At 40.7% G+C, this 14,371-nt stretch overlaps 1 protein-coding gene across 1 annotated transcript in view; it reads left to right on the top strand.

The window, feature by feature from the left end:
* CFAP20DC (CFAP20 domain containing) overlaps nt 1-14,371 on the top strand; it is a 476,046-nt gene that overhangs the window by 125,422 nt on the left and 336,253 nt on the right. The window contains exon 6 of the mRNA XM_082266497.1: nt 3,593-3,707. Coding sequence (XP_082122623.1) covers nt 3,593-3,707 — 115 coding nt within the window. The remainder of the gene's footprint in view (nt 1-3,592; nt 3,708-14,371) is intronic.

The raw sequence follows: 14,371 nt of genomic DNA, 5'->3' as shown, positions 1-14,371 counted from the left end.
TAGCCACAGATTTAACCCCTTGATCGCCCTAGATGTTAATCCCTTCCCAGCCAGTGTCATTAATACAGTGACAGTGTATATCCACTTACCAACCGCTCTATAGCAGTTTTACTGCTACAGGATCACATATATATATATATATGCACATGATCCTGCACTTCTGGGGATTGGGCACGAGTGAGCGCTGCCGGTGGCTCACTCCCACTATCAATCTCTACAGCAGGAGCTGATCACCGGGTCCCCCGGACTCGATGTTCGTCGGCAACCGCTGATCGTTCGGTACACAGTCAGAAAAGCGATCTGCCTATGTAAACAAGGCAGATTGCCATTCTGTCAGTATAGAAGGCATAGATCCTGTGTTCCTGCAATGCAGGGACACAAATCTATGCCTTCCCCTAGTAAAAGCATCTTCCACACAACAGTAAAACACCACCAAGGCACACAGTTAACCCTTTGATTGCCCATGATGTTAACCCCTTCCCAGCCAGTGTCATTAGTACAGTGACATTGCATATTTTTAGCACTGATCACTGTATAAGTATCACTGGTCCCAAAAAAAGTGTCAAAAGTGTCAGTTATTGTCCAATATTACAGTCCCACTTAGGCGCCAATCACTGCCATTACTGGTACAAACAATAAATAAATAAATAATTTAAAACTCCACAAATATATATCCCATAGTTTGTAGACACTATAACTTTGGCGCAAACCGATCAATATACGCTTATTGGGAATTTTATATTACCAAAAATTTGTAGCTGAATACATTTTGGCCTTATTTGATAAAAAAATGTAAAAAATCTAATTTCTTTATTAAATATGTTTTACTGTGTAGCAGGAAGTAAAGAATATTGTTTTTTTTTTTTTCAAAATCATCGGTTGCTTTCTGTTTATAAAGCAAAAAAAAAATGCAGAGGTGATCAAATACCCCCGAAAGAAAGCCCTTTTTGTGTGGGGGGGGGGAGGCAAAAATTGTATTTAATTACAGTGTTGCGCAATTGTCTGTTACAGTAATGCAGTGCTGCATAGCATAAAAATGGCCTGGTCAGGAAGGGGGGTAATTCTTCCGGAGCTGAAGTGGATATTATTAGCACTGATCACTGTATTAATGTCACTGGTGATGTCAGTGGCAGTCAGTCAGTTCCCACCAGCGTCAGTTATAGCACTTTTCCACTGCAAGTACCGGCTCGGCTCCACTGGGCAATGCTTGGCCCAGCTCGGCTCGGTTTGCTTTTCCACTGCGTGGTACGAGTCGGCACCTTTCAGCACTGTATAGGCTCTACTAGGCTTGGTTTGCTTTTTCCACTAAAGTAGTAAGTGGGTGGGATTACAGCGATTCTCTGACCAATCAGTGGCTAGTAGTGACAAACAATCAAGGCTGCATGCGAAGGATTGTGGGATATGGTATAGGTACGGAACGCTTGGAACCACAATCGAGGTGGTACTGTTTAGGCGAGCCGTGCCGAGCCGTACCATGTCGTGGAAAAGCGCTGCCGTACCAAACCATACCGAACCGTTCTAACACATACCATGCGGTACCATGCAGTGGAAAAGCGCCAAAGTGAGCCGAACCGATCCGTTCCATGCAGTGGAAAAGTGCCATTAGTGTCAGATCGTCCGCCGCACTGCTGCAGTCCCATTATGAAGTTGTTGATCGCTGCCATTAATAGTATAAAAAAATTCCAATATATATACACTATAGTTCGTAGGCGCTATAAATTTTCACACAAACAAATCAATATACAGTTATTGGGGTTTTTATAACATGTAGCGGAATCAATTTTGGACAAAATTTATGAAGAAATGTAAATCTTTTTTTTATTGGGTATGTTTTACAGCAGAAAGTAAAAAATATATATATATTTTTTTTCAAAATGTTTAGTCTTTTTTTTGTTTATATTGTAAGAAATAATAACACCAACGGTGATCAAATACCACCAAAATAAATCTCTATTTGTGTGAAAAAATTATATAAATTTCATTTGGGTACAGGGTTGCATGACCGTGCAATTACTAGTTAAAGTAGCGCAGTAACGAATAGCAAAATATGGCCTGGTCCTGAAGGGGGTAAATCTTCCGGAGCTGAAGTGGATATTATTAGCACTGCTCACTGTATTAATGTCACTGGTGATGTCAGTGGCAGTCAGTCAGATCCCACCAGCATCAGTTAGTGTCAGATCGCCCCCTGCACTGCTGCAGTCCCATTATAAAGTCGTTGATTGTCGCCATTAGTAGTATAAAAATATTCCAATATATATACACTATAGTTTGTAGGCGCTATAAACTTTCACACAAACCAATCAATATACAGTTATTGGGGTTTTTTTTTAATCCATAACATGTAGCGGAATCAATTTTGGCAGAAAATAAAAAAATATATATCTTTTTTTCAAAATGTTTAGTCTTTTTTTTGTTTATATTGTAAGAAATAAAAACACCAGCGGTGATGAAATACCACCAAAATAAATCTTTATTTGTGTAAAAAAAATGATATAAATTTCATTTGGGTACAGGGTTGCATGACCGTGCAATTACTAGTTAAAGTAGCGCAGTACCGAATAGCAAAATATGGCCTGGTCCTGAAGGGGGTAAAATCTTCCAGGGCTGAAGTGGTTAACAGAGAAAAGTCAGGTCACTGTCATGCCTCTGCTGTCTGGATAGAGGATCAGAAAAAGGAAAAACTAAAACTACTCCCATATATGCAGTTTAACTATAAATCTTAATTTTGCCTAGAGTCATTTGTTATACAGTATTATAAGCTATGGCAGAGAAATACTGACTCATAAAGCTAATCTCCAGGCAAACAGTTAAATACACGGATTAAATACATAGTGAGAATTGTTTTACCCGCTAATGGATTTTTTTTCTGTCCACTAAGTGCTGAGATTTACACGACTCTGCTGCACAGCACAGCCTCGTCTGGCAGGACAGAAGACCTGATTTTTCCTGCTGCATTTAAGCTATCCTTACAGCAACCCCAGTCTGCGACTGGACAGTGAAAGGAGAAGCAGCACACTGATAAGTTTATCTCTCTGCTCTCTCATCCTATCAGCATGCTCCTTACAATTAATTGGCTCCCTGTGCTGCTTTTTTATTCCCCAGTCTGTGCTCTGGACGAAAAGGGAACGAATAAGAGAAGTTCATTGTTAGGGTTTACATACTTTTTAAGCTTAAAAAAAAAAAAAACAATCTGGACATTTTCCCTTTTTAATAATTGCAAATAGTCCCCGCGGTAATAAAAGATGAAGGACCGGCGCATCCATGATTATTAAAGGCCGGCGCTTCCTCACTTCATACAAATTGAATTCTTTCACAGACTGAAGGACTTTTAAAATACAGTAGAATGTGCAGAAATAAATTAGCATGTAAAGTGATCTGTGATATCAGGCTTTGTTTCACCTAAGTTTGAATTTAGGAGAGAGAGGAAAAAAAAATCTCATTACTTATCTTATAAAATGTCATCTTTAAAATGCCCAGCTTTTCCACCTGACACTGAATTTTATATGAAATGCACACTTTTACACGATGTTATCGAAATGCAATTTATTATGTCTGCTATAATCTGCGTAATATTTTTTTTTTTTCCACCTAGAATAACCGATTTGGCAAATATTAAAAGAAGATTATATTTATCCACTGTCCATAAGGAAATATCTGCAACGCCTTTACATGCGAAAATCCCTCTGTCCATTATCAAACGGAAAGTGGTAAGCATCGAAAATGCATATATTAAAACACACTTTTCAATGAAATGAAAATGTAAAATTAATAGCAACTCAAGCATGGTTGTCAGGGTTTTTGTTTTTTTTTTTTGGGGGGGGGGGGTAATTTTAGGCTCTACCTTTTTATGCTTATAATTTTAATTTTCTGTATATTACAATAAGTATGTTTAAATGGCAGTAATATAAACTGTAATGATGTTTGCCATGTCCAAGTAAAATCTATGCTCTATGTAAAAAATAAAAAAAATAAAAATGATATATATACACACACATATGTATATATACATATACACACACACACACACACACACAAACCCACACACACACACACATATATATATATATACACACACACACACACACACACACAAACCCACACACACACACACATATATATATACAGGGCTTTTTTTCAGGGGGAACGCCTCCAACACTGACTGTATTTAATGGCAAGGGGTTCAAGGTCTATTTATGCTAGCTGCTGGGGGGATCTATTGTTGCTGGAGGAGATCTACTTTTGCAGGATGGGGAAGGGTGACTACTGTTGCTCAGGAGGTCTATTGTTGTTGTTGGTGGGGGGGGGGGAACTACTGTTGCTGGGGGTGGGTCCTATGTTGCTGGGGGTCAGTTGTTGCTAGGGGAGGGGGTATTTTGTTGCGAGTGATACATTGTTACTGGGGGAGGGTTTATTTTTGGTAGCTGCTGTAGAGTCTATTTGTGCTGGCTGCAGGTAGATCTGTTATTGCTGCAGGGGATCTTTTGTTGCTGGGGGGGGGGGGTATTTAGTTCTGAGTGGTTCATTGTTGCTGAGGGGGTCTATTGTTGCTGGCTAGTTCTGTGATCTAGTTTACTGTTTTTCTTGTCATTATTAACAAACTTCATACATATTACTTAGTACCACAATGTTACATAGTTCTGTGTTCTCTAAAAGGAGCAGTACTTGGGAGGTGGGTAGGGGGTGGAACCAAGGAATGGTGCAGGAGGTGGGTAGGGGGCGGAGACAAGGGGTGACTCAGAAAGGGGAGTTCCTGCACGTCTGAGAAAAAAAGCGCTGTATATATATATATATATATATATATATATACGCACGCACGCTAATTAGCCATAACATTATGATGGCCAATCTAATTTTAAGTAGGTCCTCTGGCTGACCCATCGCAGCATGTACGCTAGACCCCTCAAGGTATGCTGGGGTATCTGTCATCAAGCCATGAGCAGCAGATCCTTTAGGTCCTGTAAGTTGCAAGACCTGTGGGCCTCCTTGGATCAGACTTCTTTTTCCAGCTCATCCCACAGATGCTCTATCGATTGAGATCTGGAAAATTTGGAAGCCAAGTCAACACCTCAAACCATTCTTAAACCATTTTTTGCAGTGCAACAGGGTGCATTATCCTGCTGAACTACACTCAGGGAATATGGTTTCCATGAAGGGGTGTACTTGTTCAGCAAAAATATTAAGGAAGGTGGTACGTATCAAAGTAACATCCATATGAATGACAGGACCAAGGCTTCCCATCAGAAAATTGCCCAAAGCATTAAAGGGTCTCCACCAACTTGCCTTCTTCCCGTACTGCATTCTGGTGCCATATTTTCCCCAGGTAAGTGACACACACTAATAAACAAGCAAAAAATTGGGGAAGCAAACCCTGAACATGTATATCTAAAGCTGGTGCAGCTATGGACCAAGCGACATGCATATTAAAAAAGAATAGCGCAACCAAGCAAAAGAAATGACATCAAATATGGAGACAATCCATAAATAAAAATGGGGGTTTAGTCCCACCATATGGCCATATCGTGCTCAAGCCCACCACTACGTCAAAGTACCCCATTATCAGTGGGTCCTACACTATCCATAAAAAAGAGATGAATCCAGCCTCTCTTACCCTTGAAGATAACACTCCTTGCTGGGAGAGATGTGCTAATGCACTACAAGGGACTTCTCCTATATCTACTTGATAGTGGACACTGATAGAGTACAGGTGTGTGTGGGGGGTGGGGTTCTCAACCCCAGAAGTCTGGTCAGACCGAATACATAATAAAGTGACACACACACATCCGGCCATCCAATCCATGTAGAGAAAAATGTGATTCACCAGACCGGCCTACCTGAGTATTGTTGCTGACCATGTCCATCCCTATATATCTTCTCATGGCTCCTTTCAGCAGGATAATGCACCATGTCACAAAGCACAAATCATCTCACCACTGATTTCCTGTACATGACAATGATTTTACTGTACTCCAATGACCTCCACAGTCACTAGATCTCAATCCAAAAGAGCACCTTTGGGATGGGGTGGAATGGGAGATTTGCATCATGGATGTTGATCCAGCTGCCATTTTGAGTACCTATGGTATATGCTTCCCATGTGATCCCAAAGATGGTTACCCTGCTAAAACCAAGAGAAAGCCAGTAACTAATCAGGACATGTATACCTTTGGCATCCTCTCACAAAGTTGGCTGCCATGCTGTCTTCTGAGAGAGTCAGCGTTCAATCAGAACATTGCTCTGTCCGAATTGGCAACTGGATCCACTAATGCAAACTCTTTTAGTTTATGGTTAAGCTTCCAGTGTCTGCTAAACTTATGAAAGCTGACATACTGTACATTTGCTTGACAAGGATGAGCATACTGTTTTCTACCACAGTGACAGCTGCTTAGCACCACATGGGGCATTTACTATATACAGCTCACACATTTGGCTTTTTCCTATTTTATTTAAAAAGAGAGTATATTCGGCACACTGGTTTGCTTTAGGCTCCTTAATACAATAGTCACGGATAAAGGCATCAGTCATTAGTCTAATAGGTAGTGAACCAGTGCCTTGTTAGTTCTATTTGCCATATCTGTGCATGCACGGTTGCATTGCATTGTATTATTTGAACTGGTCATAATTATGTATGAATTCATCTTTTCTCATCTCTAATTCTGGGAAATTTATATCAGTATAGCTACATACCTTGTCACCTTGTATATATGCAAATAGTATTAGCTTCATCACTACATAATCATGTTAATGCCCAAACCTGACACTAATATTCACCTCCTCTGTGGCACTTTCCCTTGCAGTAATAACTTTCTGCCACTAGATGTCTTTGATCTTTTGGGTTGAATGATGCCTAGGCTCATTCAACACAGAGAACTGAGGACACCAATGGGAGCCAGGCTCCCTGAGACACCACAACGCCCAGCATTCATATAAATGATGTAGAGGGTATGCTGTTGTTATCATGTCCTTTACTTTATGGAACTGAAGACTTATGAAAATTTAAGTAAAACCTTGGTTTGAGAGCGCTTTGCAAGACAAGCTAATTTTTAAAATAAATTTTGACTTGATATACAAGCGATGTTTTGATATACAAGTAGCGTCATGTATAAAAAAGAAGAGAGGAGCCTCTAAAGTGTAGCAATATGGTTACATTTAATGAAGGTTCAACATTTAGCAACTCACATGGTTGATGAATAAAACAGGCACATCTAAGTATGCAGGCATCCGGGGTAAAGCTGTCCACATAGACTGTCCACTGTACAGCCATCTTCATCATCCCTTCCCCACTGCACTCCACGAGTGATTCAAAGCCTCACTTTCAGATCACTCTACTGCAGGCTATTCTTCCAGGTCATGATTGCAGACTGACAGTGGTGAAAGCCGGTGGTTCAGAAGATGGTCTATGTGGACAGCTTTACCCCGGATGCCTGCATACTTAGGTGTGCCTATTTTAATCATCAACCATGTGAGTTGCTAAATGTTGAACCTTCATTAAATGTAACCATATTGCTACACTTAGAGGCGCCTCTCATCTCTCTTATATTCTGTAGCTCTGCTAGATTTTGCTTCTAATCCCCTTGGGAAGGCTGCATATTGTGGATGGACATTTTATGGTTACACAACCTATCACATTGCCATAATCTTTGTATATAGACTGTAAACTGAAGGACTTGTGGAACGAATCATCTGAGTTTCCATTTTTTCTTATGGGGAAATTCGCTTTGATATAAGAGTGCTTTGGATTACAAGCATGTTTCCAGAACGAATTATGCTCGCAATCCAAGGTTTTACTGTATATTAAAAAAAAAAAAAAACACACATGGAAGCTACTAGGATAGAGAAACTGAAAGCTGAGAAGGATTAGCCTAGAATTAGACTTTAAAGAACACGTAAACTTTGCACATCTAAAGTAAAGGGAAAGGTTTGCTTAAGTTATTTTTCTTACCAAAGCCTGGTGTTAGCTTCATGTTGGCCAAGTTAGTGCTTACATAGGGTTATAGACCTTTCTGTTACTTCTACGTGTAAGCATACTTTCTATGCTCCAAGGGGGCAGCTATTAAACTGGTTCTAAAGACATAAGGCTTTTTATCCTAATGCTCCAGCATTGTTACTCTCTCTCCTCACAGGTACAGAGGCAGCAGCAGAAGCCATTGGCTCCAGCTGCTGTCAATCAGATCCTGTGAGGAGGGAGTAGAGGTGGGGACCATGCAGTATTGTGTGAGTCTATGGACACTCATAGCCCAGATTGGGAGCTAGCCCACACATCTGCCCACATAGCACAGAAGAGGAAGAGCAGAGAGCGTCGGTGGGGGACCCCAGAAGAGGGGGTAAGGAGCCGCTCTGTGCAATACTATTTCACAGAGCAGGTAGGTATATTATGTTTGTTAAAACAAAACTGTGCCTTTATAATGACTTTGAGTGTACCTGTTAGTTAGCAAAAGAAAAACAATAAACTGACAGAAGTCAGACAGACACACTGGTTCACTGTCTATATTCGAGGACATGCACCAACATAGCTGTCAAATCAGGAGCAGTGTCTGTGTCTGTGCAGCTGCTGCATCCTAGTTGACATCAAGGGGACTGCCTGCGCAGATGTTTCGGTGCATCCTAGTGCAGGTAACCCAGGCCTGCAATAAATGACCTAACTGTCACAGTTGCTTGTGCTCTCAACCGAACTGTCATGACTTTAAATGGCTGGTGTTATTGTTGATCACATGTGCAACACCATGGCAACTGTAGTTTAACCACTTGCCGTCTGCTCACGTTGAGCCTACTGCAGCAAAGTGGCTCGTTATCGTCTGGCGACGTAGACCTACGTCGCCGGACACTCCCCTTTCTCGGCGGCGCGCTGCCGCCGCCGGAGGCTCGCTCCCGCTGTATTCAGTCACAGCGGGAGTCGAGCCAGGGGAGGAGCAGCGGCGATCGCCGCTTCTCTTCCCCGATCGTCGGGGAATCGAGTGTGGAGATCCGCCCGCCTGTGTAAACAAAGCAGGCGGATCTCTGAAGTGACAGGCAGGGTCAGATTGCAGGGTTCAGCATAGTTGAACCCTCGATCTGTCCTTGTGTCACAGTCACCCCCCCCCCCCCCACACGTTAGTAAGCACCAGGCATACATTAACCCCTCCCTCTCCAATAAAAGTAACCCCTTCCCTGCCAGTGTCATTTTTGAAGTAACAGTGCATATATATAGCACTGATTACTGCAGTAATGTCACTGGTACCCCCAAAAGTGTCAAAAATGTTAGTCAAGGGTCCGATCTGTCCGCTGCAATGTCGCAGTCCCGCAAAAAAAATCGCAGATCGCCGCCATTACGCGTTAAAAAAAATAAACACCAAAAATGACAGAAATCTTTCCCTTTGTTAGTAAACGCAATAACTTTTGCGCAAACCAATCAAAATACGCTTATTGTGATTTTTTTTTACCAAACATATGTAGCATAAAACAAATTGGCCAAAAATTAAAAAAAAATTTGATTTTTACATTTTTTTGGGGGGGAATTTCATATAAAAAAATGTGAAAAATATTGTTATTTTTTCAAAATAAACGCTCTTTTTTTGTTTATAGCGCAAAAAGTAAAAATCGCACAGGTGATCAAATACCACCAAAAGAAAGCTCTGTTTGTGGGAAAAAAAAGACGTAAATTTTGTTTGGGTACGGCGTCGCACGACCGCACAATTGTCGGTTAAATTTGCACAGTGCCGAATCGCAAAAAGTGGCCCAGACGTAAGACAGTGAAATCCTCTAGTGGTAAAGTGGTTAAGCAGAGACTAAGATGGCAGCTTCCTTTGCTGTAAAGCAGGGCTTGACAAATTTACTTGGAATCTATGAGCCAGCTAAAACATTTAGGAGACGGTATTTTTTTCCGCTCACGCCGAATTGCCAGCTTCTGTCTGACAGGCTGCCATACTCACAGGCCCAATGGCGGCCAGTTTTTAGTGAACCGGCTGATGTTGCCCGGCATTCGGCCTGTGTGTACTTGGCTTGATGGTGTGATGAGCAGTGGCTCACTAGGGAAGGACAGTGCAGCTAGGTGGAGGTGATAGGAGATTCAGTGATCCAGTAACTGATGCCACCTTAGGCCCCTTTTACACAGGCACCTCCGCTAAGCTAAGCGGAAGCCACTTGCTCAGCGGAGATTTCTCTGCTAATCCCCACTGAGAAGGCGGATGATAGGTCTTGTCAGCTCCACTATGCAGAGCGAACATGGACACAGTCCTGCTCTCCTCCATGGGGCAGTCGGACGGATAGAAAGTAGGAGCACCATCCGTCTGTTTTTGGCGGACAGGATCGGATGGTGGCGGTTTTCAGCAGACATCCAACGCTCCATGGAGGAGACTGGAGGGTCCGATCTGGTCCACCTTAAAAACTGACAGGAGGACCTGATCAAACAGCCCATGTGAAAGGGGCCTTTGGCTTGACAGGGAGAGGATGAAAAATAATTTAAAAAAAATGTAATGGAAAAAAAACCTGTTTCCTTTTTTGTGGGGTTGTAAATTAAACTGAGGCCATTCTGACCAGCTGCCCCACACTACCTGTCCACTCACCGGTAAGGACAGGGGACCAAGTTAAGCCCTCAACATCTTCAACCTCTTCTCTTGGGAAAGAAATGGGCGGGTAGTGAGAACAGGCAAGGGAAACCCCCAGCGCCGCCAGTGACTGCTTGTTGCAGCCACCACAAGAGGGCGCCAGTTCCCCGCTGTAAGGGTCTCTCTCCAGCAGGCCGCAAAGCCGTGGCCTCAATTACCAACTGGTGCGGCATCTTAGTCTGCGAACCCAGGGGCGGGTTTGCATGGGGACAAGACACCTGCCGCAGTGCAGCCTAGGCACCAGGCCATTAATTCTAGTCGGCAACGCGACCTGGTGCCTTGGGTTTGTCAAGCCCTGCTATAAAGGATAGGAGGGTTTAGTTGTTCTTTAATAATTCTCTCATTGCTAACACCATGGCAATGTCTAAAGTCTAAAAAAAAACAAAAACGTGCCAGATCTCTAAGGCTGCATTCACATCTGCGCATTCCACATCTTTTCACAAGTTTTTGCACGTTAATTTGAATTGGCTGCCCCACGCACAACAAATGCGCCAAGGAACGTCTTAGAGGGCTGGCCTAAGGAATGAAAACTGAGAAAAAGAATCCGGCTACTGAATACATATTTTTTTAAATGGCGACGTGGGATTTGGAGGGGGGGGGGGGTAGATAGAGCAGGTAGAATGAATGAAAACAAGTCTAATTAGGTGTATAAAGGTAAGTGTTTTTATATGCATATTTAGTTGTTGTTGGTGGTTTGTTGAGGAAAGTGGGAACTTAAGTCAGACATAATGAGTAAAATAGAAAGCTTACTGTAGCAAAAGGGTTAAAGACCATTGCATTTCTTTGAAAATCCGTAGAAAACAAAGCATTTTCATAAACAGGGAATATTGTCTATTTACAAGATGGGCAATTTTTCCAGACCAGCAAATTAAGCAAAATGCTTTCAAAACAATTCCATTTTCAGTGAATTTGCAGCACTTATGTGCAAGACATTTGTCTTCTAAATAACTTTAGAAACTCCAAGTTTTATGCTTATACGCAGTCTGGGCAGCCTGTTTTTTTTTTTTTTTTTGCCAGCGTACAAGGGAAAAATATGCTGATAAAATTATTATTCATAAAGCCGTACCGCTGAGGTAGTTATTAATTTGAAATAAAAAAAGAATAAATCTATTTCGCTTGGATGTAATTTAAATTAGTTGGGTCTGGTGTCATACAGTACCAGTGTTTAAAAAAACAAAAGTACACTTTAATGAACAATAAATTAAATTGTATCTGAATGTGTAGTTCAATTACACGGTTTCCATCAGAGAATAAATAAATCATTCATGCAAAATGTGAATAAAAAAATCCTGATCAATTGCTCGGGAAGGAAAGTGATTAATTGGTCTAAACCCTCATTAGTCTCCACATCTCTGCCTTTTAAGAGAACAGTGATTGTTGGTGTTTGTCAGTGAGAACCCTGCAAGAAGTTAGATGCAAAAATCTAATTAGGCAATGAAAAGGAATGGAGATTTTTTTTGCAAATATATAACTTTGGGATGTTAAAGCTAAACTCCAGGCAAACAGCTACAGACACAGATAAAATACATATATTGGAGTTGTTTTACCTACCAAAGGAACTGTGTTTTCGGCTATCCAGTTCTGAGGCCTCAGTGGCAGACCTGATTGTTCTTTGCTGCAGTTATGTAACATTTATAGGTCTTTGACCTTCCCCAGCCTGTGACTAGGGATGATCGAACTTTTGAAAAGTTCGGTTCGACCAGAACACCCGAACTTCACGAAAGTTCGGTTCGGATTTCAGAACCCCATTGAAATCAATGGGACCCGAACTTCTGTAATCAAAAAACACAATTTTTAAGCCCTAAAACCCAATAAATGCCCCTAAAAAGTGCCTAGGGTTCTGGGTCATGCCCCAGGGACTATTAATCACACAAAAAAAAGTTCTTAAAAATTGTCATTTTTGATAAAAAAGCCAATTATTGAAAAATTAAAAAAAAAAAAAAAAGAGATTTTTTTGATTTTTACTTTGGATTTAGTATCTGGGGGGTCTAAAAGGTGTGCATGTGAAGTTTCAGCTCTGTAGCATGTCCAGAACCATGAAAAAAAAAAAGATAATTTTTCAGTAGAACAGGGATGTGGTTCGGGAGCCTCCTTTAACTTTAACACCTATATGATCTTTTTTTCTGGTTCTGGACATGCTACAGAGCTGAAACTTCACAGGTACACCTTTTAGACCCCCCAGACACAAAATCACACAAAAAAAGTTCTTAAAAATTGTCATTTTTGATAAAAAAGCCAATTATTGAAAAATTAAAAAAAAAAAAAAAAAGAGATTTTTTGATTTTTACTTTGGATTTAGTATCTGGGGGGTCTAAAAGGTGTGCATGTGAAGTTTCAGGTCTGTAGCATGTCCAGAACCCCCCAAAAATTAGCATTTTCTTATAATTTTTATTAGAACAGGAATACGGCTTCTCTACGGCGCTTTTTCTTGCATTTATCGGGCATTTTTGGAGGCAGGCATGACTTTTTTTGGATTTAGTGTCTAGGGGGTCTAAAAAGTGTACCTGTGAAGTTTCAGCTCTGTAGCATGTCCAGAACCAGAAAAAAAGATAATTTTTCAGTAGAGCAGGGATGGTGGGACCCCTCTTTTACACTTATATGATCTTTTTTTGGGGTTCTGGACATGCTACAGAGCTGAAACTTCACAGGTACACCTTTTAGACCCCCCAGACACAAAATCACACAAAAAAAGTTCTTAAAAATTGTCATTTTTGATAAAAAAGCCAATTATTGAAAAATTAAAAAAAAAAAAAAAAGAGATTTTTTGATTTTTACTTTGGATTTAGTATCTGGGGGGTCTAAAAGGTGTGCATGTGAAGTTTCAGGTCTGTAGCATGTCCAGAACCAGAAAAAAAAAGATCGTTTGTATTAGAAAACTTTAAGCACAGGAATATGGCTTCTCTGCTGTAACACCTTGCCGGTTTAATAGCAGGCATTTTTTTGGGTTCTTTGCAGTCAGGAAAAACATCTGAACTTGTGTATAGTAGTACTGTGCACAAGTTCTGATGTTTTGCCTGCCTCCAAAATTCCCCAAAAAATGCCAGCAAAAACACACCTGGGCATTTTTTTTTTTGACGCTAGCGTTTTTTTTTGGCATTTTTTGGGGTTCTTTTGAGGCAGGCAAAACATCTGAACATGTGTATAGGGGGGATATATAGACATATATGTCTGAATATATACCCCTAGACATATATAGGTGTGATAGTAGCAGAAATAAATGCTTGCGCTAATGAAATCATTTACAGTAATATATTTCTGCTACTATCACACCTATATATGTCTCGGGGTATATATTCAGACATATATGCCTATATATACACCCTATACACATGTTCAGATGTTTTGCCTGCCTCAAAAGAACCCCAAAAAATGCCAAAAAAAACGCTAGCGTCAAAAAAAAAATGCCCAGGTGTGTTTTTGCTGGCATTTTTTGGGGATTTTGGAGGCAGGCAAAACATCAGAACTTGTGCACAGTACCACTATACACAAGTTCAGATGTTTTTCCTGACTGCAAAGAACCCAAAAAAATGCCTGCTATTAAACCGGCAAGGTGTTACAGCAGAGAAGCCATATTCCTGTGCTTAAAGTTTTCTAATACAAACGATCTTTTTTTTTCTGGTTCTGGACATGCTACAGACCTGAAACTTCACATGCACACCTTTTAGACCCCCCAGATACTAAATCCAAAGTAAAAATCAAAAAATCTCTTTTTTTTTTTTTTTTTTTTAATTTTTCAATAATTGGCTTTTTTATCAAAAATGACAATTTTTAAGAACTTTTTTTGTGTGATT

The sequence above is a fragment of the Pelophylax lessonae genome (assembly GCF_965119305.1).
Source record: "Pelophylax lessonae genome assembly, chromosome: 8".
Lineage (NCBI taxonomy): Eukaryota > Metazoa > Chordata > Amphibia > Anura > Ranidae > Pelophylax > Pelophylax lessonae.
This window is presented reverse-complemented; position numbering and strand designations above follow the sequence as displayed.